Below are 27,484 nucleotides of genomic sequence, written 5' to 3' on the forward strand. Positions count from 1 at the left end.
CTCTTTGCTTTCTCTTCTTTTTCTTTGTCCTCCATAGCTCTTTTGTGGGCAGCCTCATCTCTGGCCATCTGTCTGTCATATTCCTTTTGGCTCTCCTCAGCCCGGAGTTTGGCTAATTCCAGTTCCTGTAGTATGTGTTTTTTTTCCTTTGCTTGACATGTTTCGCTGCCCTGCCTGAGCTATCTTGGTTTGCAAGGTAAAAAAACAAAACAAAAAGCCCCACAGCTTTTAACTGGACTTCTCAGAATGAGAAGAGACCAGAAAAACTGGTTTGTAACTTCTCTTGCAAACTGTTAATTACCCTCCAGCTAAGCCCAGCTGGAAATCCTTTCTTAACAAAGCCTTGTTAGAAAAATCTTTATCTGTTCGCCTTCAGGGTATCTCTCCTTCACTGCTTCCTCAGCATCTCAAAGGAGGGAAAAAAAAATCTGACTTTTGGTTTCTGAAAAATCCCTCACCATGTCAAGGTTCCTTCCCCACTCTGAACTTTAGGGTACAGATGTGGGGACCTGCATGGACACTTCTAAGCTTAATTACTAGCTTAGATCTGGTATCGCCGCCACCATCCAGAATTTCAGTGTCTGGAGCACTCCCTGTCCCCCAAAAACTTTCCCCTCCCTGGGTAGCCTTGAGGGACTTCACCAATTCCCTGGTGAACACAGATCCAAATCCCTTGGATCTTAAAACAAGGAGAAATTAACCATCTCCCCTCCTTTTGCCCCCCACCAATCTCTGGTGAGTCCAGATCCAGTCCCTTTGGATCTAGAAAAAACAAAGAAAAATCAATCAGGTATTAAGAAAAAAGGCTTTTAATTAAAGAAAAGAAAGGTAAAAGAAAACCCTCTGGGAGAGATTAGCATACCAGCTACTCTCTCAGACAACAGATTCAAAACACAGAGGATGTTCCCCTGGGCACAAATTTCGTTATACAAAAAAAAATACTCAAATACCCAATTTGATTCTACCTCAATTTGCATAAGACAGGTTACAAAGAAATAAACATAACCTATTCCTTTCTAAAACTTACTACTCTGATAAGAGGCTGGTTCCTTGAACTTTTCACTCTAGCTGAAACTGAAAACTCTAAACAAAGGAAAAACTTCCCTCCTTCTTTTTGAAACATCTTGTTCCCCCATTGGTTCCTCTGGTCAGGTGTTAGCTAGGCTAGGTGAACTTTTTAACCCTTTACAGGTAAGAGGCATTAACCCTTAACCATTTGTTTACGATAGTATCCATGCATAAAAGTTTCATTCCCCATCCTGGGATCTCCAATTAGTCCTCACTCAGACTTGCTTTGAGGCCATGGCAGAGTGTTCTTTGTTCTACTTGTCTATCAAAAAGGCTTTTGTCATAGCCGTGACATCGGCTAGACAAATGAGTGGATTGTGCTTGCCTGGTGTATCCTTCATTCACTGTCTTCCAGAGGATACAGTGGTGCATTGCTCTAATCCTAGTTTCCTTCCCAGGGTGGTGTGTGACTTTCACCTTAATCAAATGATTAATTATCCAGTATCTTTTCCCTAGACCTTGTACTCATGTAAACAAGACAGAGCTGCATACTTTGGATGCTAAAAGACTTAGTGTCTTAACAGTGTCTTCATTTCATATGCTGATAACAGTATGGAGCACACTATCTCTTCATAGATGCTACTTAGTTGGGTTAGGCAGTGCAAGCAGGAGTGCTGTGAACTAGTATCCATTCCATCCCCCTTGAGGGTTAGATTACATTCTACTAGAGCAATGGTAGCTTTCGTAGCACACCATAGACATGTTCAAATTGCAAAGATCTGTCAACACTTACAAAACACTACTCCCTAGACTTAGCATCTCAATGGAATGCGCAATTTGGAAGAGCTTTACTTTGATCCCTATTCAGTTAGGACCCCAAATCATACCTTCCTTACAGGAGTGCTGCTTGTCAAACTACCTCATGAGTGGGAATATGCAGAGGATACTAAAAGAAGACATGAAGATTAATTACCTGTAATGAGAATTCTTTGAGATGGACTCTGCATTGTCACACTCCCTGCTCACCTTCTCCTCTTCCTCAGAATCTCCCTGAGTCGGAAGAGGGAAGTGGAAGGGAACAGAGGTGGCAGAGGGCGTCAAGCCCCCTCTCATAGCCTCAGCCTTGGAATGTTCAAGAATGCAGAGGGGAGTGGTGGTGGGGTGCATGATGCTCTCATTTGGCATTGCTATGAGCGGGTTTTCCTGAGGTGTATCCACTGGCATATCCCCAGTAGTGTGAATATGCAGAGTCCCTCTGAAAGAACTCCATTACAGGTAAGTAACATTCATATTCCTGTGGGAAATACAGCATGTATTGTAGAGAACAATTCTCTAGGGAGACTGATTAGGTCTAAGAGATCTCTTCCATCTCTAAGGCTTTTTCCAATATAGAAAGATGTACTGTTTTAACTAAATACACTTTTACCCCGATATAATGCGACCTGATATAACACGGTAAGGCAGCACTCCGGGGCTGCGCACTCTGACGGATCAAAGCAAGTTCGATATAACGCAGTTTCACCTATAACGCAGTAAGATTTTTTGGCTCCCGGGGACAGAGTTTATATTGGGGTAGAGGTGTAGATGTAAAAATCAGTCTACTTAAACCAGTGCAAATCCATAATTCTAGATGTATTTAAACCTGTTTAACCGTTTCTTAAGTTGATAACGTATTGATACGCTGTACTGGGGTTTGCACAAATTGAACTAGCTCAACTGTTAAATCAGTTTAATTAAACAACTGCATTTTTCTAGTATACACAGGGCCTCGTGTACTAATCTAATGGGAATCTATTATTTCTTCAATGACACTTACCTTTATACTGTAGTTTGCCAAGTTCCTCCCACTGGCATAGTTTAAAACTCAAATCTTGAGTTTTGTAGAACTCCACTTGTTTGACTTTTTTTTTTTTTTTTTTTTTTACAGTTGAGGCATACAGTAATTTCAGTAAGTGAACCTTACCTTTGGAAAGGTGAAGGATAAGTAAATAGATGCATCATTTACCACAAATCTATTTTTCAAAGATGGTTTCTTTACAGTTTTAGGCAGTGATTTGAGGGGAGCCTGTGCTCTATATAGAACAGAGAACACCAGTCCTTTTAACTAATGAAATAGCTGGGCATTTGAGCATAAAGATCCTGATCCCTAGAACTCCTAATTAAGGCATTGATTGTGCAAGTAGATCCATGTGGGTGGATCTGTGTGGCATGCTGTTCAAGTGAACAGGATTCTTTGTGGGATCAGAATCTGCCTGCACAGATCTAATTGCAAGACTGTGGCCTGTGTTAACTCCTTAGAGAGCCCTCGGGCTCAGGCCCAAAATTGTTCCCAAGTCTCCTCTCCCCAGTAAGATTAAAAAACAAACTAACTTGCAACAAAACAAAAATCTGTTTATTTCACTAGGGGGCAAAAACCAGCATGATAGCAGTAATGTTTGGCTAACCTCAGATATACATGGGAAATCCTAGATTTCAGATTTGATTGTGTTGAAAGTAATGCTTTTGTACTTGTTTTCTCTACTTAGTGACAGTCCTAATGCTGTTCATGAAGTGGAAAAGTGGTTGCCGCGACTGCATTCAGTTGTCATAGGACCTGGTTTAGGTAGAGATGACGTACTACTTGAGAATGCTAAGGTAATGTATACTCTAGTATTTTGCTCTATATCTTCGTTACTGAATTTATAAACCAAGTTTGCAGCTTCTGTGCAGCTAAACGAATGTTTTTCAGTGGGTTATTGTGTAATAGGCTTACTGGAGCCATTAAAATATAGTTGGAAAGCAACATCTGTAACAGAATTACTGGCTATTAGTGAATCAAAACTGCCTTCAAATGAACTTTCTGTAAATGATTTCTTTTTGTTATGACGGGTAGTAGTTAAGATCTGTTGGTCGCTAAATGTTAGTAACTATAATTTAAAGAGAAAAGTTAAAAAAGACGGTTACTCACCTTTGTAACTGTTGTTCTTCGAGATGTGTTGCTCATATCCATTCCAGTTAGGTGTACGCGCCGCGCGTGCACATTCGTCGGAAAACTTTTACCCTAGCAACTCAGTGGGCCGGCAGGTCGCCCCTAGAGTGGCGCCACCATGGCGCTCCATATATACTCCTGCCGGCCCACCCGCTCCTCAGTTCCTTCTTGCCGGCTACTCCGACAGTGGGGAAGGAGGGCGGGTGCGGAATGGATATGAGCAACACATCTCGAAGAACAACAGTTACAAAGGTGAGTAACCGTCTTTTCTTCTTCGAGTGATTGCTCATATCCATTCCAGTTAGGTGAATCCCAAGCCTTACAAAGGCGGTGGGGTCGGAGTGAAATGTGGCAGAATAAAACTGCCGAGCCAGAGGCTACAGCCTCTCTTGACTGCTGAACCAGGGCATACTGCGAAGCAAAAGGTAAGGACCGAGGACCAATGGAGCTTCGCGACAGGTCTCGTGGGTAGAAACACGAGCCAGCAAGGCGGCAGATGAAGCCTGAGCCCTGGTAGAATGCACGGTGATGTGGCTTGGGGAAATATGAGCCAAATCAGAACAAGTGGGGATGTCCGCCATCACCCAAGATGAGATCCTCTGAGAGGAAAACAAGCAAGCCCTCCCTTTGGCCCACTACCGGGGCAGAGCTGGGGCACCTTAGGAAATGATTCTGTCAGCACAACATAATGCGAGCACTCCACAGATGTCCAAGGAGTGCAACGGTTATGCCCATTGCGTTGAGCTGTGGGTAACATGAAAGGCCAAAACACCTTAGGGAGGAAAGCCGGGTGCGGTCACAACTGCACCTTGTCTTTGCGGAACCTTCGTAAGAGCTCTGATCTCAGAGACCCGTCTGGCCAAGACTAGGTTGAGGCCCCAGGGCGGGGCTGGGCGGCGCACCCGAGGGTGCAAGCGCTCCAAGCCCTTGAGGGACCTCGAACCCATAGAGCGTGGGACACTGAACGTCCATCTTAGCCTGCTGGAAGGTAGGGACGGCTGCTGAGAGTATCCTCAGCGATGATACCGCCAGATCCTGCCGCTGAAGGCCAGAGGCAGGCCAAATAGAGGGGATCGAGACCTCAGCAGGAGCAAGATCGAGCGTACTGCAGCTGTAAAGGAAACGCTTCCACCTGGCTCGGTACGTTGACCAGGTGGAAGGCTGCCTGTCACCCCAACTCAGGTACGCAGGAGCCACCGTGAGGCGAAGAGGCTGCAGGTCCGAGTGACGAAGCCTGTCATTGCCCTGAGTGATGAGGTCTGGGCTGACAGGCCAAGCAACGTGGTATGTCAGTGCTGCCTGGACCACTCTGGAGTGATCATGATGACGCACGCTCCGCCCCTGCGGAATTTGAGCAGGACGTAACGAACCAGTGGGAACAGCGGGAAGGCATAATGCAGTTGGCCGCTCCACGGTATCAGGAATGCGTCCAAGATCGATTCCGAGGAGAGACCTCGGAAGGAGCAGAACACCTGGCATTTCCTGCACTCGCGGTGAGCGAACAGGTCTGTGTGAGGAACCATTTCCACTTCCGGAAAGCGGGACGTCTCACATGGGGCAGAGTGATGACTCGTAAGACAGGAAAGACCTGCTGAGTCAAAGAGATAAGACGTTCCGAACGCCTGGGAGAAAGGATGTCGCCAGCTCCATCGAGCGGGCCATGCAAAAGACCCGGAAATGGATGGCCTCCTGACAAAAAAGGGGGAGGACTATGTCCCCCTGAATGCTTATGAAGCACCTGGCCATTGTGTTGGCTGTAAACACCGAGATACAACGGCCTCGCAGCTGCCGCTGGAACCCCTGGCATGCCAGGCGGACTACTCTGATTTTTGGGGCATTAATGAGGAATGCCAGCTCCCTAGAAGACCGAAGGCCTTAAGCTCGGAGGTGACCATGAGCACTCGAGCAGAGAGATGATGCGTCCGCCGTCAGGGGCAGTGAGGGCTGGGGCGGATGAAACCTCATCCTGTCCACACCAAGGAGGGAGTTAGCCACCACTCTAGGGAGCCTAAGGCGTTCGAGGGAACGGTGACTACCATGACCATTGGCTCCCTGGCCAAGCGGTACGCCGAGGTGGGCCGGACTTGGAGAGGACGGAGGCGGAGCTTGGTGTGTTTGGTTACAAACGTGCGGGCAACCATGGACCCAGGAGACTGAGACAAGAACGAGCTGAGGTCGTTGGGAAAGCCTTCAGACCTCAGATGATTGATGCCATCGCCTAAAACCGCAGTTGCGATAAGCAGGCTCCGGCTAGGTAGGAGACCAAGATAGCCCCTAGGAAGCCCAACCTCTGCGTGGGAACCAGAGTGGATTGCTCTATAGTAATCATCAGGCCTTGATCTGTGAATAAGACCGTGACGATGCCCACGGCTGAGTGGGTTGTGAGTCAGAGTCTCCTCGGATAAGCGAATCGTCCCAATACGGAAAAACGCATATCCGACATAGCTACGGTAGGCGGCGACTATGGCCGTAAACCGGGAGTATTCACCGCTGGCTATAAAGCGGAGGCATCTCTCGTGCGGAGGGAAGATGGCATTGCGAAAGTACGCGTCCTTCCTATCCAGGGCGGCATAGTAGCCCCCAGGAGGCAAGGATGGAATAATGGTTCCCAGGGATACCATGCAGAACTTCAACCTTATCCCAAACCGGTTGAGTCCATGCAGGACCAGGGAGGTCTGAGACCTGTGTTCGAGTGGGGAACTAGGGCATAACGGGAGTAAAACCCCTAGCCCCTTTCGTCCGCTGAAGGGGGACAGGGCTGGAGCAATTTAAAGGTGGTACCTATGCTCCATCGTGCGCAGGACCCAGCGATCTAAAAGTAACTGGGGCCATGCCAGGAGAAAGCGGGATCAGGATCCCGTCCTGCGACTGGTACACCGCCCTCCGGCGAACCTTGGAAGGTCCGTCTTTGGTCCCAGTGGTAATTGCGAGGGACCTCGACTTTGGCTTTTTTAGGGGGCCTGACGTTTGTCTGCGACCACCTTGGCCTTGCCGTTTTCCAGAGTTCTGCCTCTGGCTAGGCACAGAGTATGGCGGCTGGGGCCATAAAGGCCTGCGTTTGGTCGCAAGCGTATACACGCTGAGACGCATTAGGACCCTATTGTCCAGCAGGCTTCGCAGTCTGGGGCTGTCTCTGCCGCGAAGATGCCTTTACCAACAAAGGGTAAATTCTTTCCCCCGTCCTCCAAGACGGCAGCGAACTCGAGGTGGGAGGTTCGAGGGAGAAACTCCTCCACCCAGGTGCTATAATTATCGCAGCTAAGCAAGGCTTGTTGCTTTGCTACCCAGAGGCGCAGGGCCCCTGCAGAGTACACCTTGCATTCGCCAAGGCTCTTTCTGCTTCGGGGCTGGCGCCCGCTGGCCATCATATCAGGATCGTGGTCCTGAGCATAAAATCTGCGCATATGGGATGACACGGATGCGCGTCCGGACGGCCATGGAGGTACTAAAAGAAGGCACGGGCCGAGTCTCTGACTCACTCGGACCTTGCCCAACTCGGCACCGGGGACCGGCATCGGGAGGCGTATCGGTACCTGGAACGAGATTCAGACCCGCAACCAGAACGGTGTCGAGAGGTCGACCGAGATCTCGAGGCTCGGAGAAGAGCTACAGGAGTCAAGGTACCTGCCCCGGTGCCAGATGTCGGAACGGTGCCGATAGCGGGTCGGCGAACGGGATACCGACCGGTGCAGCGAGTGTGACCAGTACCGAGGAAAACAGTACCGGGACTGCCAGTGGTGTCCGGCGTGCCGACAGGACTTGGAGTGTCTGCGGGACCGTGATCATGGACGGTGCCGCTCTGCTGTACTGACAGGGGACAGTCCCTTGAAGAGACTGTATTACCCGTACCGGCGGTGCCCGGGTCAGGCAGCACTGACTCTGTCATGGCACTGAGAGCCACAGCAGGCTCAACCACAGTGCATACTGGGGAGCTGTCAGGCACCGGATTCGACGGCCCTCGTGGGGCCGGGATCCACGGTACCGAGGTCATCAGAGCTTCGGTAGGTGCCGGTGCCGGGCGAACCGAGTTAGATAAGCTGTCTGGCTGCGGTGCCGTCAGCACTGAAGCAGCGGGAGTAATACGCTCAACCACGGCGCGTGCCGGGGAGCCGTCGGGCACCGGATTCGATAGCCCTTGTGGGACTGGAATCGACGGTGCCGATAGAAGCAGCCGGAACAGGAGCTCAACCACGGCGCGTGCCTGGGAGCCGTCAGGCACCGGATTCTACGGCCCTTGCGGGACCGGGATCGACGGTGCCGACGTCATCGGTGCCGCAGCAGGTATCGGTGCCGGGCGATCCGACTTAGACTAGCTCTCTGACCGCGGTGCCGTTGGCACGGAAGCAGCCGGAGCATTAGCTCGACCACGGCGCGTGCCGGGGAGCCGTCAGGCACCGGATACTACGGCCCTTGCGGGACCGGGATCGACGGTGCCGACGTCATCGGTGCCGCAGCAGGTGTCGGTGCCGGGCGATCCGACGTAGACGAGCTCTCTGGCTGCGGTGCCGTTGGCACGGAAGCAGCAGGAGCAATACGCTCAACCACGGCGCGTGCCGGGGAGCCGTCAGGTACCGGATTCTACGGCCCTCGTGGGACCGGGATCGACGGTGCCGACGTTGTCGGTGCCGGGCGAGCCATCTTAGACGAGCTGTCTAGCTGTGGTGCAGCTGGCACAGAAGCAGCAGGAGCAGTAAGCTCTACCACGGCGCGAGCCGGGGAGCTGCCAGGCAGCGGATTCCCTGGTCCTGGGGGACTGGAATCGACGGAGCCGAAGTCATCGGTGCCTCTGCAGGTGACGGTGCCGGATAACGCAACTGAGGCGAGCTCTCTGGCTGCGATGCAGGTGGCACGGAAGTAGCGGGAGCAGGGGGCTCAACCACGGCGCGTGCCGGGGAGCCGCCAGGCACCAGCAGGAATCGTAGACTCTCTCGACCTCGGAAGAAGGGAGCGGTGCCGAGTCGACATCGGTGCCGGCGACGGTCGGTGCCGAAAGGCCTTGGTGGTACCGGCGGGGTCCGGTGCCGAGGAGGCGCTTCTGCCCGCCGCTTGAACATCGCTCCGCGCCCAAGGTGGAGGGGCAAGTGAAAGTCCCGCACCTTTTTGTTCTCGGCTTAAAAGCCTTGCAAATGGGGCACTTATCTGTCAAGTGTGATTCCCTGAGGCACTTCAAACAGGAGTCATGTAGATCTCTCTTCGGCCGCGGCTTCTGGCAAGCCGGGCCCCTTTTTAAAACCCGGTGAGCCATGCATGGCTCCGGCACTGGGCTCATGGAAGGGGCTACTTCCTGAACCCCGCTAACTAAACTAACCATGTTAGCAAAGAAAACACGTATAACCATACAAATATATATATAAAAGTGTTATAACTTATACGAGAAAACGAGTAGCTAGGGAAGTGGAGGTCAGCTAAGCCGCGCTCCACTGTTCCAACGACCGACACGGGCGGTAAGAAGGAACTGAGGAGCGGGTGGGCCGGCAGGAGTATATATGGAGCGCCATGGTGGCGCCACTCTAGGGGGCGACCTGCCGGCCCACTGAGTTGCTAGGGTAAAAGTTTTCCGACGAATGTGCACGCGCGGCGCGTACACCTAACTGGAATGGATATGAGCAATCACTCGAAGAAGAACTAGGAGTTGCCTAGCCTTTGTGGTGAGGGTCATAGATCTTAGGACTTGTCTATGTGGCAAGTTGGTGCATGGCAAGCCACGGTGAGACTCTGTAGCACACTAGATCGCTGCACATTAACTCACTGTATGGACTCTGCTACCACACAGTAACAGTTATGAAGTACACTTGGATGTACTCCACTTTCAAATGGGAGGCAAACTTATACACTGTGGAGTTGTCATTTGGCTTGCTGCTAGCTTGCCCTTTAGACAAGCCCAAAATCATATTTTCACTATCGGAAACTCAGAGTGAGGCTTGAAGCTTATGCATCCAAGTGGTTATTCTTTATCACTTTCATTTTGATGGTAAATCTGTAAAAACAAAGGCCAACATTTTCTAACGCAGATGTCTAAAGTTAAGCACCTAACTCCATATTTAGGCTCCTAACTTTAGGCACCCGTGTTAGAAAATGTTGTCCCCAACCTCCTCTTCCGCCATCCACCCCTTTTTTTTTTTTAAAACAGATTCACCACCAAAATGGAAATGATCAAAAATAGTCATTGAAATGCTTAAGCTTCAACTCGCTTTAGGCACCCAGGTTTGAAAACTCTTTGCCAAGAACAATATCAGTAAGCAAATGTGTACCCACACATTGGAGGAGTTGCTATTCATTATAATAAATAAATATAAACTTCTTATTCTAGTTGAAACAATATTCTTGCTTGTTTCATATCTTGGTGAAAAGTTTTAAAAAAGAGCATTTGAATATCACTACACAGACAGGAACAAACTGTTAACATATGACAGCAATAACTGTATCACACCAAAGTTAATGTTTCAGTCTAATGCCGGAAGCTGCATGTACAATACAGAAAATTTTGATGAAGCGAAATGCTGGGCTAATCAGTGATAGTAACAGATAGTTGGATTGCTGGGTTTTTCAGAGATCTTGACATCTAAACTTGAAATTTACAAAACAGTAGATTCAAGAAACACTTAAACCAGAAGGTTAAAGTATCCTGAATGTGATGGAGAAAGTTTTAATGCAGAAATCCCCAAAACCACTTTGACTCCTCTTCTCTTTATTTTTAAAAATTATTTGATGATGTATAGATTCTATATTAGTGAAAAGTATCAGAGGGGTAGCCGTGTTAGTCTGGATCTGTAAAAGCAGCAAAGAATCCTGTGGCACCTTACAGACTAACAGACGTTTTGGAGCATGAGCTTTCGTGGGTGAATACCCACTTCGTCAGATGCAAGTAGTGGAAATTTCTAGGGGCAGGTGTGTATATATATGCAGGCAAGCTAGAGATAATGAGGTAGTTCAATCAGGGAGGATGAGGCCCTGCTCTAGCAGTTGAGGTGTGAAAACCAAGGGAGGAGAAACTGGTTTTGTAATTGGCAAGCCATTCACAGTCTTTGTTTAATCCTGAGCTGATGATGTCAAATTTGCAGATGAACTGAAGCTCAGCAGTTTCTCTTTGAAGTCTGGTCCTGAAGTTTTTTTGCTGCAGGATGGCCACCTTAAGGTCTGCTATAGTGTGGCCAGGGAGGTTGAAGTGTTCTCCTACAGGTTTTTGTATATTGCCATTCCTAATATCTGATTTGTGTCCGTTTATCCTTTTCCGTAGCGACTGTCCAGTTTGGCCGATGTACCTAGCAGAGGGGCATTGCTGGCATATGATGGTGTATATTACATTGGTGGACATGCAGGTGAATGAACCAGTGATGGTGTGGCTGATCTGGTTAGGTCCTGTGATGGTGTCGCTGGTGTAGATATGTGGGCAGAGTTGGCATCGAGGTTTGTTGCATGGATTGGTTCCTGAGCTAGAGTTCCTATGGTGCAGTGTGCAGTTACTGGTGAGAATATATTTCAGGTTGGCAGGTTGCCTGTGGGCGAGGACTGGCCTGCCACCCAAGGCCTGTGAAAGTATGGGATCATTGTCCAGGATGGGTTGTAGATCCCTGATGATGCGTTGGAGAGGTTTTAGCTGGGGACTGTATGTGATGGCCGGGCACATCACATGATCCATTGTCTACAGCCAAGCACTGAGGTACAACCGCATCTGCTCTAACCCCTCGGACAGAGACCAACACCTACAAAATCTCCACCAAGCATTCTCAAAACTACAATACCTGCACGAGGAAATAAGGAAACAGATCAGCAGAGCCAGACGTGTACCTAGAAGCCTCCTACTGCAAGACAAACCCAAGAAAGAAACCAACAGGACTCCACTGGCCATCACATACATTCCCCAGCTAAAACCTCTCCAACGCATCATCAGGGATCTAAAACGCATCATCAGGGATCTAAAACGGTGGCCACACTATAGCAGACCTTAAGGTGGTCATCCTGCAGCAAAAAAACTTCAGGACCAGACTTCAAAGAGAAACTGCTGGGCTTCAGTTCATCTGCAAATTTGACACCATCAGCTCAGGATTAAACAAAGACTGTGAATGGCTTGCCAATTACAAAACCAGTTTCTCCTCCCTTGGTTTTCACACCTCAACTGCTAGAACAGGGCCTCATCCTCCCTGATTGAACTACCTCATTATCTCTAGCTTGCCTGCATATATATACCTGCCCCTGGAAATTTCCACTACATGCATCTGACGAAGTGGGTATTCACCCACGAAAGCTCATGCTCCAAAACGTCTGTTAGTCTGTAAGGTGCCACAGGATTCTTTGCTGCTTTTATATTAGTGAAAATACATCGTGCCCTCACCGTCCCAGTGTGCTAACAAGTGAGGGGTTCTCTTTATTTATAAAGCTGGTCAAAAAATCCAGTTTTATTTCTGTGAAAAACTTAGAACAAAACAATTTTTCATTAAAAATGTTTACTTTTTTATGAGAAGTTTTGTTTTTCAACAAAAAACTAAAACAAAATGATAGTAATGTTCCATTTCCATTTGAAAATTTTATTTATTTCAAATTTTTGAAAAGCAAAACAAAGTTTAGAATTTTCAATTAAAAGTCCAAAATTTGGGTGAAATTGAAGGTAAAAAACAATTTTGGTCTAAATATTTTGACCAGCTGATTCATTTGTATTGTAGAAGAAGCCTCTATAGCCTTGTCTTCACTAATAAGAACGGTGTGTGTTTTGCCTCAGGGTAACTGACATACATAGGCTATTCCTGAGGTAATAACACAGTGACGATAAGGTGCTTTAGTTTCGCCATGTGGTCAGCTAGTCAACGCCAACTTCAAGCAGGGATATATGGTTGACCTTGGCAAGTTTACCTGGTGGTAAAACTAAAATGTCTTGTCTTCACTGTGTTTTAACCATGGGGATAGCTCAGGCACATTCGTTACCCTGAGGTGAAATATGCACTTTTTTTTTTAGCAGAGAAGACCAAGCCTATCAGGATATGGGCTCCATTCTGCTAGACACTGTACAAAAGCACATCAAATCCAGGAGCAATGTTTTGCGTGTGTTTTTTTTTTCTGGGTCAGTACAGGGTAGAAAGGGCCTACTTTTCAATCTCCTTTTGTGTTGCTTATTTGGATTTGTTTAAATATTGTATTCACCTGAGGCTTCAGTATGTGCATGTAGTTAGGGCAGGTGAATCCCAGTTGCTTACTTAGCGAGGCCTGGTGTTTCCATCATCTCTGTGCTAGAGATAGGTGCAGTCTGTTTGCTTCAGTGGTAAATTTAACTTTTGTAACTTTTTTTTCTCCCAGGGGGAAAAGGCAACTATAGCAATTGGCCATTTAAATTTGTATTAAAGGGTGGGGTTTTGTATATCCTTTTCTTTTACAATATTTTTGGCTAGTCTAGGCAAGCTACCTTATGCATATAGGAATGGGATGTAGGTTTGTAATTATCCCTTGTATCTTTCTTTGACTGGCAGTGAAGATGGGAAAGAGGAGGGCTATAAGATCTGCTCCTTTCTAGTGAGTGGAAGGCTTAGGTCTCTATCCATCTGTGCTAACTCTGATCTTGTCTGTAGTGTATGAAGATTTCCATAGTATCTGAGTGAGCTAAGATACTAATAAATTGAGGCGTCTTATTTCTCATGTTAGGAACTATAAGGAAAGGAATAGATAAGATGGTAAATATATAGTGGCATTGTGATAAAGCCATGGTATGCCCACACACTGAATACTATCTGTGGTTCTGTTAGAATCATAGAATATCAGGCTTGGAAGGGACCTCAGGAGGTCATCTAGTCCAACCTGCTGCTCAAAGCAGGATCAATCCCCAAACAGATTTTTGCCCCAGATCCTTAAATGACCCCCTCTAGGATTGAACTCTCACCCCTGGGTTTAGCGGGCCAATGCTCAAACCACTGAGCTGTTCCTCCCCCAGGTTGCCCCATTTCAAAAACGGTATATTAGAATTGGAAAAAGTACAGAGAAGGGCAACAAAAATTAAGGGTATGGAACAGCTTCCATATTAGGAGAAATTAAAAAGACTAAGAAATGTTGTTCATCTTGGAAAAGAGATGAGTAAGGGAAGGGGGATATGATAGAGGTCTATAAAATCATGAAGTGTGTGGAGAAAGTGAATAAGGAAGTGTTATTTACCCCTTCACATAAAACAAGAACCTGGGGTCACGCAATGAAATTAAGACTGCACTTGCCAGAGCCCATGTCAGAGTTGGTGGTAATAAAATGTTTAAGTACATCAGAAGCAGGAAGCCTGCTAAACAACCAGTGGGGCCCCTTGACGATCGAAATACAAAAGGAGCGCTTAAAGACGATAAAGTCATTGTGGCGGAACTAAATGGATTCTTTGCTTCAGTCTTCACGGCTGAGGGTGTTAGGGAGATTCCCAAATCTGAGCTGGCTTTTGTAAGTGACAAATTTGAGAAACTGTCACAGATTGAAGTGTCACTAGAGGAGATTTTGGAATTAATTGATAAACTCAACATTAACAAGTCACCGGGACCAGATGGCATTCACCCAAGAGTTCTGAAAGAACTCAAATGTGAAGTTGCGGAACTATTAACTGAGGTTTGTAACCTGTCCTTTAAATCAGCTTCGGTACCCAGTGATTGGAAGTTAGCTAAAGTAACGCCAATATTTAAAAAGGGCTTTAGAGGTGATCCTGGCAATTAGACCAGTAAGTCTAACGTCAGTACTGGGCAAATTAGTCGAAACAATAGATTAAGAATAAAATTGTCAGACACACATAGAAAAACATAAACTGTTGAGCATTAGTCAACATGGCTTCTGTAAAGGGAAATCGTGTCTTACTAATCTATTAGAGTTCTTTGAAGGGGTCAACAAACATGTGGACAAGGGGGATCCAGTGGACATAGTGCCCTTAGATTTCCAGAAAGCCTTTCACAAGGTCCCTCACCAAAGGCTCTTATGTAAATTAAGATGTCATGGGATAAAAGGGAAGGTCCTTTCATGGATTGAGAACTGGCTAAAAGATAGGGAAGAAAGGGTAGGAATTAATGGTAAATTCTCAGAATGGGGAGGGGTAACTAGTGGTGTTCCCCAAGGGTCAGTCCTAGGACCAATCCTATTCAATTTATTCATAAATGATCTGGAGAAAGGGGTAAACAGTGAAGTGGCAAAGTTTGCAGATGATACTAAACTACTCAAGATAGTTAAGACCAAAGCAGATTGTGAAGAACTTCAAAAAGATCTCACAAAACTAAGTGATTGGGCAACAAAATGGCAAATGAAATTTAATGTGGATAAATGTAAAGTAATGTACGTTGGAAAAAAATAACCCCAACTATACATACAATATGATGAGGGCTAATTTAGCTACAATGAGTCAGGAAAAAGATCTTTGGCGTCATCATGGATAGTTCTTTGAAGATGTCCACGCAGTGCACAGAGGCAGTCAAAAAAGCAAACAGGATGTTAGGAATAATTAAAAAGGGGATAGAGAATAAGACTGAGCATATATTATTGCCCTTATATAAATCCATGGTACACCCACATCTCGAATACTGTGTACAGATGTGGTCTCCTCATCTCAAAAAAGATATTCTAGCACTAGAAAAGGTTCAGAAAAGGGCAACTAAAATGCTTAGGGGTTTGGAGAGGGTCCCATATGAGGAAAGATTAAAGAGGCTAGGCCTCTTCAGCTTGGCAAAGAGGAGACTAAGGAGGGATAGGATAGAGGTATATAAAATCATGAGTGATGTGGAGAAAGTGGATAAGGAAAACTTATTTACTTATTCCCATAATACAACAACTAGGGGTCACCAAATGAAACAAATAAAAGGAAGTTCTTCACACAGCGCACAGTCAACTTGTGGAAGTCCTTACCTGAGGAGGTTGTGAAGGCTAGGACTATACCAATGTTGAAAAGGGAACTGTATAAATTCATGGTGGCTAAGTCCATAAATGGCTATTAGCCAGGAAGGGTAATGAATGGTGTCCGTAGCCTCTGTTCATCAGAGGATGGAGATGGATGGCAGGAGAGAGATCACTTGATCATTGCCTGTTAGGTTCACTCCCTCTGGGGCACATGGCATTGGCCACTGTCGGTAGAAAGATACTGGGCTAGATGGACCTTTGGTCTGACTCGGTACGGCCGTTCTTATGTTCTTGTGGGATGAACATAATACACTAATACATAGTAAATGTATTAACATGCCATGTAGGTTCTTTAGTTATGTTTTCTCTGTAATGCTTTGTGCCTTATAAAGTATGCTTGCTTACAAAGAATTGTTTGGCAACTTGCATTTGTAACAATCACTCTGTTACCCATCTCTGAAAAGAAAAGAAGCAGGTGTCCTAGGACAACCTGACTGGGAATGACACAATAAAGGAAAGGCAGCTGTTCAGCCTGGGAATATCCTGGTCAGTAGGATGAGAGACCCAAAAGAGGCAACAGCTGGGGAGCTGGAAGCCAAGAGTTGTTGCCCTTGCTGAACTATTGAGGGGAATACAGGTGCAGTTGCCCTGTACTGTGAAAGCCCTTAATTGCGGATTCCAAACAAGTGCACTGGCAAAGGATTCTTTTTGAATTCAGAGAGAAACTTAGAGGTAGGTCTTGCCTATAATTGTTTCCTCTGAAAAAGAAAACTGGGGAGTAATTTATATGTAGTTTCTCCAGTTTTGTTAGTTTCAGTGATTAGGTGTTTCTGTTTTTTTAATTTTTCCCAAATCAGTTTAAGATTTCCTTTTTCCTCTGCCAAAGACCACTCTCCTTCCCCACCCCTTTAAACTACAAAGGTGATGGTAAACTTTTTAATGCATTCTGTACCTGTTAAAATAAAATCTCTTAACTAGCTTTCAGTTGATTTGTATTAATACGTTCATATACAGAAGGGCAAATATTTTCATAAAACAGATGCCCCTATTCCCCAGGATTTTCAGACCCCCCCAGCACGAGTAACTTAACTTTTTCACTCCAGGTGGTATCAGGAATAAATCAATGGTAACATAGCAATTCTGTCTGATAAAAGATGAATGCAAGTAAGCATGCTCGATCTGAGACTTCAGTTTATTAGATTTAAGCACATACAGAGTTAAGCAATAGTTTTAAAACATCCCAAATACTTACCTAACATCTGGAACGATAGTGAGTAATTAACAGCAGGTTTGCAGTGACTAGTTGCTCACCCGCTGTGGGAGAAAAGGTATCAGGAAAAAATCTTTCAAGGTGGCTTCGGAGGACTGCTCCAAATTACACTCTATTATCTTGTCTTTTTATAACTAATTTTTACAAAACACGTAAGCCAGCAGGGGGTCACTATGAGCTATCATTTCTCCTAACTTCCAATAAACCTTTAATATCAGAGGAGCCCAGAGTTAAGGTCCTCCAACCACCAAGGTTTTCAGTCTCATTTGTTTACTTTTCTTCTCCTCCTCCCATTCTGATTAACAGAAACTGCCAGCTAGTTTTGACTTTGCCTCTAAAAACCTGCTTTCCAATTAACCCCTGACTTTGTGGTGTTCTCTTTTTATTAACGGTGGGTGAATGCACATAACGTGGTTGCAGTTGGCTTGATAATATTTTGGGGTACACACCCCTCAAATCCAGGGTAACACCTAAATTGCCGACATGTGTAGAGATTCAGGCTGGGGGTGGGGCTTGGGCTGGAGCCCAGGCTCCGAGACCCTCCTTCCTTGTGGGGTCTCAGAGCCTAGGCTACAGCCTGAGCATGAATGTTTACATTGCAATTTTTAGCCCTGCAGCCCAAGTCCCATGAGCCTGAGTCAAATGACCAAGGCCAGCCGTGGTCTTTTATTGCAGTGTTGATGTATCCCCGCAATCAAGCTGGGTTCATTCTTTCTGTCTTTTAAATCTTAATCACTATTAAAGGTTCTGCAAACCAAATCAAGCCCTCAGCACACATGCCACTCCATAGCCTTCAGTGGGTTTGCACAAGTGTTAGTGTTGTTGGAACATAATAATTCTATTTTTGGTGCACAAGATAGAATAAAGTACTTGACTCGTTCACCATTTGTTTGCTCTACAACAGGGATAGGCAACCTATGGCACAGGTGCCGAAGGCGGCATGCGAGCTGATTTTCAGTGGCGCTCACACTGCCTGGGTCCTGGCCACCAGTCTGAGGAGTTCTGCATTTTAATTTAATTTAAAATGAATCTAAACATTTAAAAAGCCTTATTTACTTTACATACAACAATAGTTTAGTTCTATATTATAGATTTATAGAAAGAGAGCTTCTAAAAACATTAAAATGTATTACTGGCATGTGAAACCTTAAATTAGAGTGAATAAATGAAGACTCGGCACACCACTTCTGAAAGGTTGCTGACCCCTGGACTAGTCCCAGTTACTAGATTGAAGATTTGTATTGGGAGATATTAGAAATGCCGATTAATAAAGCTTTCCAGTTGGTAAAGTGCCAGATAACACAGATTTTACTATATATAGTCAGTCTGTGGAGCTCATGGCAATGTGATATCATCTGAACTCAAGCTTAGGGTTAAAAAAAGTGATTAGACATTTAGATGGATAACATCCACTGTTATGCTATATGGGGGGGGGGGAGATCTAAACCCTCAAGCATCAGTACAAAGCAACAAAGAGTCCTGTGGCACCTCAAAGACTAACAGATGTATTGGAATATAAGCTTTCGTGGGTGAATACCCACTTCATCAGATGCATGCTTATGCTCCAATACATCTGTTAGTCTTTAAGGTGCCACAGGACTCTTCGTTGCTTTTTACAGATCCAGCCTAACATGGCTACCCCTTTGATAAGCGTCGGTACATAAGCCAACGACAAACAACATTCTAAAAGCTTTTATTAATCACTGTTGCCTTTCAGTTATGAGGGGACAAAGAGACAGACAGTTTATTTTTGGATAGGTATGTACTTATTGCAAGAAATTTTGCAAATAAAAGTCCACCATTCCTGTTTGTTTTTAAACTCATTCTGCTAGTGTAAAATCTCCATTTTATAAGTGAAACTGCACATCTCATGTCTGTCTTGTCACACAATGTATGTTATTAACACAGTCTTATTACGGTGTGGTTATAGTCAGAAAAGTGACTAACTCAGGGCCGGTGCAACCATTTAGGTGACCTAGGCGGTCGCCTAGGGCACTGTCATTTGGGGAGTGCCATTTGGGGGGTGCATTTAGGCGAAGGGAGCTGGGGCAGGGGAGTGTGGGGAGGGCTACCTGTAGCAAGTAAGGGGGGGGGGGGCGGCATGCAGGGGAACTCCCTGCCCCAGCTCACCCCTGCCCCGCCTCCTCCCCAAGCACGCCGTGGCTGCTTCACTTCTTCTGCCTCCCAGGCTCGCAACACCAATCAGCTTAGGCACGACAAGCCGAGGAGGCGGGAGAAGTGAAGCAGCGATGGTGTGCTCGGGGTGGAGGCGGAGCAGGCGTGAGCTGGGGTGGGGGGGCGCCTCAGGGTGGAGAGCTGCCGCGGGGCGGGGGGGGGGATGCCTCAGGGTGGGGGTGCAGGGGAGGCGCAAGGTGGAAGTTTTACCTAGGGCACGAAACATCCTTGCACTGGCCCTGACTAAACTTAGCGCAGTCTTGCTCAGTAGATACATTTCCTGAATGTATTTAGTCGTCGTCGTCTTCCTTTTCTTTCCTGAATTTTACTTATTAGCATGTGGAGCGGCTACAGCTATGAGAGTGAGAGTTGGATTATTTTCTCATTCACATATCAACACAAATAAGTAATATCCTAGATTCACTTTGCAGAATTCCGTTGCTGCTGGTTAAATGTGAACCAGAAACAGCACAGCTTATCTTTAAGACCTCCTACTAATGGTGCATTGCTAGCAGTTAGAAGATATTGGTCTGTAAAATGCACAAATTTGATACAAAAGTGTCTTCTGTCGTACTCTAACCATGTTTTTAATTCTTTCTTTGAAATGGTGATCTATATGACCAGACTCCTTAGGCAGCATTTTTTAGACTGAAATGAACCTGCCGAATTTCATTTAGATCTTTTGGGAGTTAACATACCGAGCGTCTTACAATCATTTGCATTTCTTGCAGGGTATTATAGAAAAAGCCAAGGTCAAAGGAATTCCAATTGTCATTGATGCTGTAAGTATTTTTTTTCATACTGTTTATTTGTCTGACATTTAAAGTGCTATTAAATAAAAAAAATTTTAATTGTCTTGTGCAGGATGGATTGTGGCTCATTTCCCAACAGCCCTCTCTTATTCAGGGTTACCAGCGAGCGATTCTTACTCCAAACTATATGGAGTTTAGCAGACTTTATGAAGCTATGGTGAGCTGCTGATTTAATTTTTTGGTGATACATAAGTATGTATTTGTTACAATATCAACATACATTTTTTGAAAGATGAATCAAGCACTTTCATATTGTTCCTTATCTATGTAAAAAGTGTCCTGGGGATAGGTAAATCTGCATGTGATGGTTGTCATGACAACACTGGATCATTGCTTGGCATATCTTTAAAGCAAGCAAAAAAGACGCTTTTGAAACAATTTTCTTTTTTGGATGAATGAAAAGAATATAAATAGTATAGAAATGCTTAATAACAAATCTTTTTTCATAGACTTAAATTGTGTGGTTTTGCATTAATGGTAAAATGAGTAATTCTGTATGGAATTCTTGTATTGTAGCTTAGAGATCCTGTGGATAGCAATGATCACCATGGATGTGTGTTACGGCTCAGTCAAGCCATGGGGAATTTGACAATTGTTCAGAAAGGAGAAAGAGATCTTATTTCAGATGGAGAAAAAGGTAAATGAAGTCTTCAGCTGTATGATTATTTTGTTTATTAGTGGGTTTTTTTTTTGTTTTTTTAAGTTGTAGTCCATCTGTAGCTGATTCATTTGATTCAAGGATTGACTGATACAGTTTTGCACAGCACTTTAGATGCCTTTTGAAGCTTGATGCTTAAAAAAGCTGTTGTGATTTTTAGTGGCTTTGATGTGCAAGTCCTTTAACTTCCCTGTTCCCCTCTTTAAAATGGGCATAATACTTATCTACTTCACATAGGTGTTGAGAAGCTTAATTTTTTTTGTGAAGTTCTTTAAAATCCTGAGATGAAAGGAGTGCAATTATAAGTTCAGTGTATTTAACATACTAGTTCCAGATGTATTTACTCAAGGGAAACTTAGTTGTTTCACTGTGTATTGATGTGACTGAGGAATGAAGATGTGTTGAATGGCTCCATCAACTGCTTGATCACCTGATATTATCTATCCTCTTTATAGATCTGCGAACTCTTTATCAACAACGCTACAGGCAGTGATATACATCACTCATATCTATTAGACTTACTGTACTTGCAACATACTTTAGACTTAGCAATATTTTTGCTAAATTATTTGTAGATAACAATTGCCCCCTTCAAAACTTCTATTTTAAAAAGTTGTTAAATTTACTACTTAGCAGTTTAAAAAAAGGAGTAGTTGGCTTGATGCCAAGATTTTTCCAGTAATCAATAGAAAATTAATTCAAACAATGCCGTAATGCCCGAGTGACTGTGTGATCATGGTTTACATAACAAACAAGAGAGAGCTGAGGTTTACCAGGGGCTGGTATAAACTACCAATCTCTGACAAGCATATATGCAACTTTAACAGTTATTTTATGTATACACTGTCAAAGTCAGAATATCCTGACTTCCAGTGTATGGCTGTCCTGTGGGTGTGCTGTTAGTTGCCAACAGTGTTTAGAGCAATGTAGGATTTTTGCAATATTTGTTTTTCTTCACTGCTTCCTTATTACATACAGGTGTTTTCCTGGATGGTGGAAAGTTGAGGGAATAGCTCTCTGTTCTCCTTTTGAAAATTGCCCATGCAGCTTCCCCCTCCTTGGATAAGTGCATCCTCAGAATGTTCTAGAAGATTGGGCCACTCAGCTTCCCCCTCTCCACCCCCCAGGATTCAGAGGCCATAAAAGAGGGGGTGCCCCTACTGTTCTCCAGTGCCTTTTGACCACCAGGTGTGCAATGAGCTCAGAGCAGATGTGGTGTTTCCTAATTGTTTCTCTCCTCCCCCCCCCCGCTCTATTGAGTACTATTTTTTCATAGTTGTATGGCCATTCATTTTCTTTTTCATTTAAAAAAAAAACAAACAAAAATTTTTTTCAATTGCCAGGCCATTACATGTGTTGTCTGAGGCCCAGCTGTGTTAGGTTGCTTCCCTTACTTGTTATATTAGTCCCATCAGACCATATATTCAATATTTCCCTGTCTTGGGTCCTTTGATATCTCAGGCAGCGTTATTGATGTTGCTAAGAAAGCAGCCTTCAGGGATATGATGTCTGTTACAAACGTCCATGTTTGTTTGTCTGTCATGCCTGGAAAGAGGTTATAACCAATACAAGTATTCAGTTTGCGAAGTGCATCTCAGACTCCTGTTGACAAAGAGGTTCTTTGAACTTAGCCAGTTGAGTCTGGGGACTTCTGGCAATGTTAAGCGGCATCTTGATGCTGCAGAACTGCTTCTCAAAATTGCATTGAGAGGGGAGACACTGCTTGCTGCTTTTGTGCTGCAGCTAAGGACCAATCTCCATACCATGTCTCTCCAAAATCTTTAGTCTTTACTTCTGCTGCTTCATTTGTAATTGTGGTCTCTTGGTCTGATGTAATTTTTTATCAGATGAGACAACACACATGATTATTCCAGTCTGGGGAAAATCCATATCATCGGATTAGGAAGGTGCGCCCTGGGCATAATTCCATGTTCTGAAAAATTTTGTACTCCTGCTTCCTACTCTTTTTTTTTTTTTTTAAGTTGCCGTCTTCCAACAATCTTTATCCCCTACATACGTACACTCCTGCCAGTTGATGTTTATAGTTACCAGTCTGTTGTAGCTCAAGTCAATCTAATGGCCAGTTAGATGAGCACAAGTGAGGAGCTGGGCTCTTGTCGGTCATGATCCGATGCGCTGAGGCTTTGCAGGACTAAACCCAGAGTTCCATGGCAAAACACCTCAGATTTATAGTTATAAATTCCCATTTGAGTCCATGCATTTTGCAATGTCATCCTGTAATCATTAGTCCTTAAGTGGTATTAATCTTGGGGTTTTCTACTGTTATCATTTAATGGTTATTGTTGGGCTTCCCATTGTTATCTTCTGTTTGTTGTCTCGCCTTTGGGGGTGCCTGCTTCACCTCTGAGGTCATCCATGCTGCTAACATGTTTAGCATCGGATACAGTGGATGTTTCCTGATTGTCTCCTGGTTTTTCCAAGTGTCTCACTTTTTCTTGACCATTTGGACATTTGTGATGGCTTTCACACCTTATCATTTACTGGCGCATGCGTTCCTCATTCACACAAACAATCACTTACAGAGACCTTCAAAGGTATACAAACAGCAGTATTTCATATTCAGCAGAATACATTGTAAATCAAGCCTTGCTAAATCTTATAACTAAAACAATTCACATTGGGGCTTCGGGCCTTCAACTTTCCTCTAATCTCTTTAACATAAATGCAATACAAGATCCTGTCTCTTACTTACTAAAACCTTAAAACAAAGAAATATATATTTAACTAGAGTGCCTAATATGTAATACATATAGGAAACCATAGTAGACATTATAACTTATCCTAAAACAAAAGGGTGACCATAATCAGTCATAAGGATTGTTCTGGTCTGTCATTCCTTTCTCTTCTTCAAAAAGGGTGGCTGACAGGATAAAATTAAATCATACATTAATTCTCATAGTACAATTATAAAATTCTGCTCCTATACTTCAGCCTACATATTTAACACGCTAATCCTTATTGTTTAAACACTGCAGTTTCCAGACCTCATCCTTACCTCTTACACATCTAGTGAAAAAAATTAAAAACTAAATCTGAATATGGTACAGAAAAGGTAAAAAAGTTGGAATTTTGAAGATAAAGCCTTCAGGCTGCTTTGTGCTTAGTTGGTGCAGAGTAAAGCTTTGACCATACAGCTGTCTGTAGCAGTGAAAACTATAGCTTGATGAGCATTATTTTTTTATCAATTGATTGCTATGGCTAATTGCATACTTCTGTTCAGATGATTGTAAAGCAAATATAGTCATCACAAGTAGCCTTTTTCTTTGGTATTTGAATCTGAGTGACGGACTAAAGAAGCTCAATCTATTTAGCTTAACATGGAGAAGGTCACAGGATGACTTGATCACAGTCTATAAGTACCTACATGGAGGGAAGATTTCTGATAGTAGGGGCCTTTAATCCAGCAGAAAAAAGCATAGTGAGGTCCAGTGACTGGAAGCTGAAGATAGACAGACAAATTCAGAATAAAATAAGACATATATTTTTTAACAGTAAAGGTAATTAACCATGGGACTTCATGGATTCTCAGTCAATATATTTTTAAATCAAGGCTGGATATCTTTGTAAAATATATGCTAACGCTCAAACAGAATATATGGGCTTGATGCAGAAGCCATTTGATGCAATTCTGTGGCCTGTTACTCAGGAGGTCAGACTAGATTATCAAATGGTCCCTTCTGAGCTGTGAACTGTCTATGCACATATATAGTTCTCTGAGAAACCAGTAATAATTCTCTACTGTTTTTTCTGGGGAGTGAGAGGAGTTGTAATGTTTTTAAAAGTCTCAGCTTCAGGTGTGCACTGCCAATTGCCTAGTGAACATAATTGGCAAGGCTTTTAATTAAGTTTTATACTCGTTTTTTCTCTTTTCTTTTGCAATTCTACATTATAGCCTGGTCTACAGTTGTTGACTTCCTGCTCTACAAAGATGTGCCCCACCATTCTGTTGGTAGGTGATATCAGTACCATCACTGATCAGGGCAGGCGTGAGTACTCAGCTTAAGGGGAAAAGGTAAGTCAGCTTTTATTCAATATGGCACAGCTCTCTAAGGTTTTCTTTTTATTATTCTTTGGAGAACTGGGCAATAATAAAGTGTGGTTATACCGGTTTTTGTTCCTAACAAGTTTAAAATTTAGTTAGGTCCTTGAAATGTCTGTATTTTGACTCTTCTTTAAAAAAATAAAATAAAAATTTATTATGTTTTTCTCCAACCCTGTAACAGTTACTGGCTTCCCTCCTCAAAGTATAGCTTGAAAAGACAGTCTCTGACAAGTAGCGAGCTAGCTTCTTCCCCAAGCCCTCTGCCAGTAGGTAGCAGCAGCATACTACTGTCTCCATTTCCTCTCCTACTGCCTGGAGACGTGTATGAGAAAGTAGGAAAGCATCAGGTGAGGGGAGTATCTTGCTATTGAACAGAGGTTAAAAAGCTACCTCCTGGCATAAGAGTCAGTCCACTGCCACTCAGGCCTTGAATTAAAGGTCCCACATCCTCCCCCTGCTCCCTTTATGGCTGGATAAGTGGCTATTCAGCTGCTTGTTAGAGTCCCTGTCTTGCTTGGCTGCTTTTGCAATGTCCGAGCCCATCCAATAGTCTTCTGCTCTTTTAATCAGAGGACAGGATGTTTGTTCCCTTTCTGCATCCCCAAGCTAGACCTGGTTGAGAGATTGCAGTTTCCAGTGCACTGGTTCAATATACACTCTACTGAGCACAGCCTATATTCTCCCTGGCATTATTTTATACCACCTGCCATCAGAGCAGCTCCTCAGTTCCTGCCTCCATCAAAGAAACAGATGACTGGAAAATTAAAATGAAATCTGACTTTTTATTTTTTTATTTTTTAACTTTCGAACAATTGGTTTCTTACTCTCAAGGACCTAGCTAAATTTTAAGTGTGATTAGGGAATATAACAGTATAAACACCCTTTAAATAAAAGCCAGCTTACCTTTCCCACATCACTAGATTGATTACTCCAGCCCTAGTCATTAGCATTTATATCACTCTTCTTTTGCATGCTGGGACGTGTCGCTGGGATTTCTTTGTGGACCAACCTGCAAAAGAGAAAAGGTTAAAATGTTACTCATTCAGGACCTGCGCAACCCATTAGGCAACCAAGGTGCTAACATTTGGGAGGCGGTGACCGCGGCGGCCGGATCTTTGGCCTCCCCGGGTGGCAGTATTTTGGGGGCAGGATCTTCCGCTGCCTCTGTCGGGAGCATCATTTCGGCGGCAGGACCTTCCGCCACCTAGGGTGCCAAAAAAGCTGGCGTGCTCCTGTACTCATCAGTATTAATAGTTGCCAGATCAAATAAATGTATTTATTGGGGATTTCATTCAAATTGGAATAACTTTTTTCTTAAAGCTGAATCTTCCATTTAGTGAAGCAAAATGGGCCTTGATAGCTATCTGAAGTGGCCAAGTAAGATTTGTGTGTGAAAACTGATGTTGTCTGAGAGAAACTTTTGGAAGAAATATAATTCTGTTTGGGGCCAGACAGTATGCGAGACGTGCACTTTACAGCACCTTTCATCTGAGGATCTCTGATTACTTTAAGAAGGTGGGTAAGAGACATTGCCAATCTGTGTCATTCACAGATTTTATATTTACTTCCAGATTATTGATAAAAATGTTGAATAGTGTTGAGCTTGTAGCTAGAGTCCTAGTGGAAACACCTTATTCAATTATGATTTGTAGATGAGGAAGCAAGCACAGAGAAAGTTAAGTGACTTGCCTGACCTATTACAGACAGGAATTAGACAAGCATAGTCAGGAATGTGACTCTGAATTTGTGTCTTGGTCTATAGCCTCATTATACATATGTCACTTTAAATCTTTACACTAGTCATTATTTTTACCAGTGTTACTTAAGCATTTGGTCATAGCTAGAACTTGCCCATATCTCACATTTAAAATAGGAATAAATAAAAATAAAAAAAACTTATGAACATGAATATCTAAAATTAACCTAATCATTCTGATTAACATTTTATAAATCAAGCATTGATGGCATACTATGAATAACCTGAGTGTTGCTGTGTTGAATATTTCCATGCATTTCGATTTTTCTGATTATATCATACCCTTAATAGCAAATGCTGTAAGACTGCTTGCTTATAACCTCCTGTTTTCACATAACTTCCTGATTTTAAGGTGAAATTATCCATGCTTGATATTAGCAAAACGATTAAATTGTTTTTGGAATTTTGGAGCACCTCCAGCCATTTTGATTTTTTTCCTAAGCATAGCATCCTCACAGGAGTCTTACTCTGGGTTTTGAGCACTTAGTTTGCTACAGAATAGGAACTCCTTCAGTTCAAAACTTCTTGGCAATGGTAGCTAGGCATGAGGGTTCCTATCTAATGTGCCCTCTTAATATCTAAGCACCTAACAATTTTTAATGTGTTTTAATCTCCGTATATCTTTGTGAGATAGGGAAATGCCTATTTTATAGATGGGAAATACAAGCACAAGAGAGACTAAGTGATTTGCCTAGGGTCACATAGGAAGTCTGTCATAGAGCTAGGAAATGAACCAGGTCCACTGGACCAATTGAACCACTTTGATTCTAATCTTCTCATGTCATACACTCAGAGTTTAAGGCCAGAAGGTGACTGTTCAATCACCTAATTTGCCCTACTGTGTGACACAGGCTATTAAATTTCACCCAGTTAGCGCTATATTGAACTCAATCACTTGTTTGACTAAAGCCAATCTTCCAGAAAGGCATTTAGTCTTGGTAG

General features: G+C 44.0%; 1 protein-coding gene across 5 annotated transcripts in view; it reads left to right on the forward strand.

Annotated features, from left to right (window-relative positions):
- NAXD (NAD(P)HX dehydratase) overlaps positions 1-27,484 on the forward strand; it is a 91,057-nt gene that overhangs the window by 42,989 nt on the left and 20,584 nt on the right. For 3 of the 5 annotated variants that reach the window (XM_030568599.1, XM_030568589.1, XM_030568562.1), the window contains exons 6-10: positions 3,534-3,642; positions 19,985-20,035; positions 20,118-20,222; positions 20,582-20,702; positions 24,637-24,693. In XM_030568599.1, coding sequence (XP_030424459.1) covers positions 3,534-3,642; positions 19,985-20,035; positions 20,118-20,222; positions 20,582-20,702; positions 24,637-24,693 — 443 coding nt within the window. Of the gene's footprint in view, positions 1-3,533; positions 3,643-19,984; positions 20,036-20,117; positions 20,223-20,581; positions 20,703-24,636; positions 24,757-27,484 lie in introns of all 5 variants that reach the window. The other 2 variants (XR_004001186.1, XM_030568573.1) reach the window with 2 other exon arrangements.

Source organism: Gopherus evgoodei, chromosome 1, assembly GCF_007399415.2.
Source record: "Gopherus evgoodei ecotype Sinaloan lineage chromosome 1, rGopEvg1_v1.p, whole genome shotgun sequence".
In the NCBI taxonomy this organism is placed as follows: domain Eukaryota; kingdom Metazoa; phylum Chordata; order Testudines; family Testudinidae; genus Gopherus; species Gopherus evgoodei.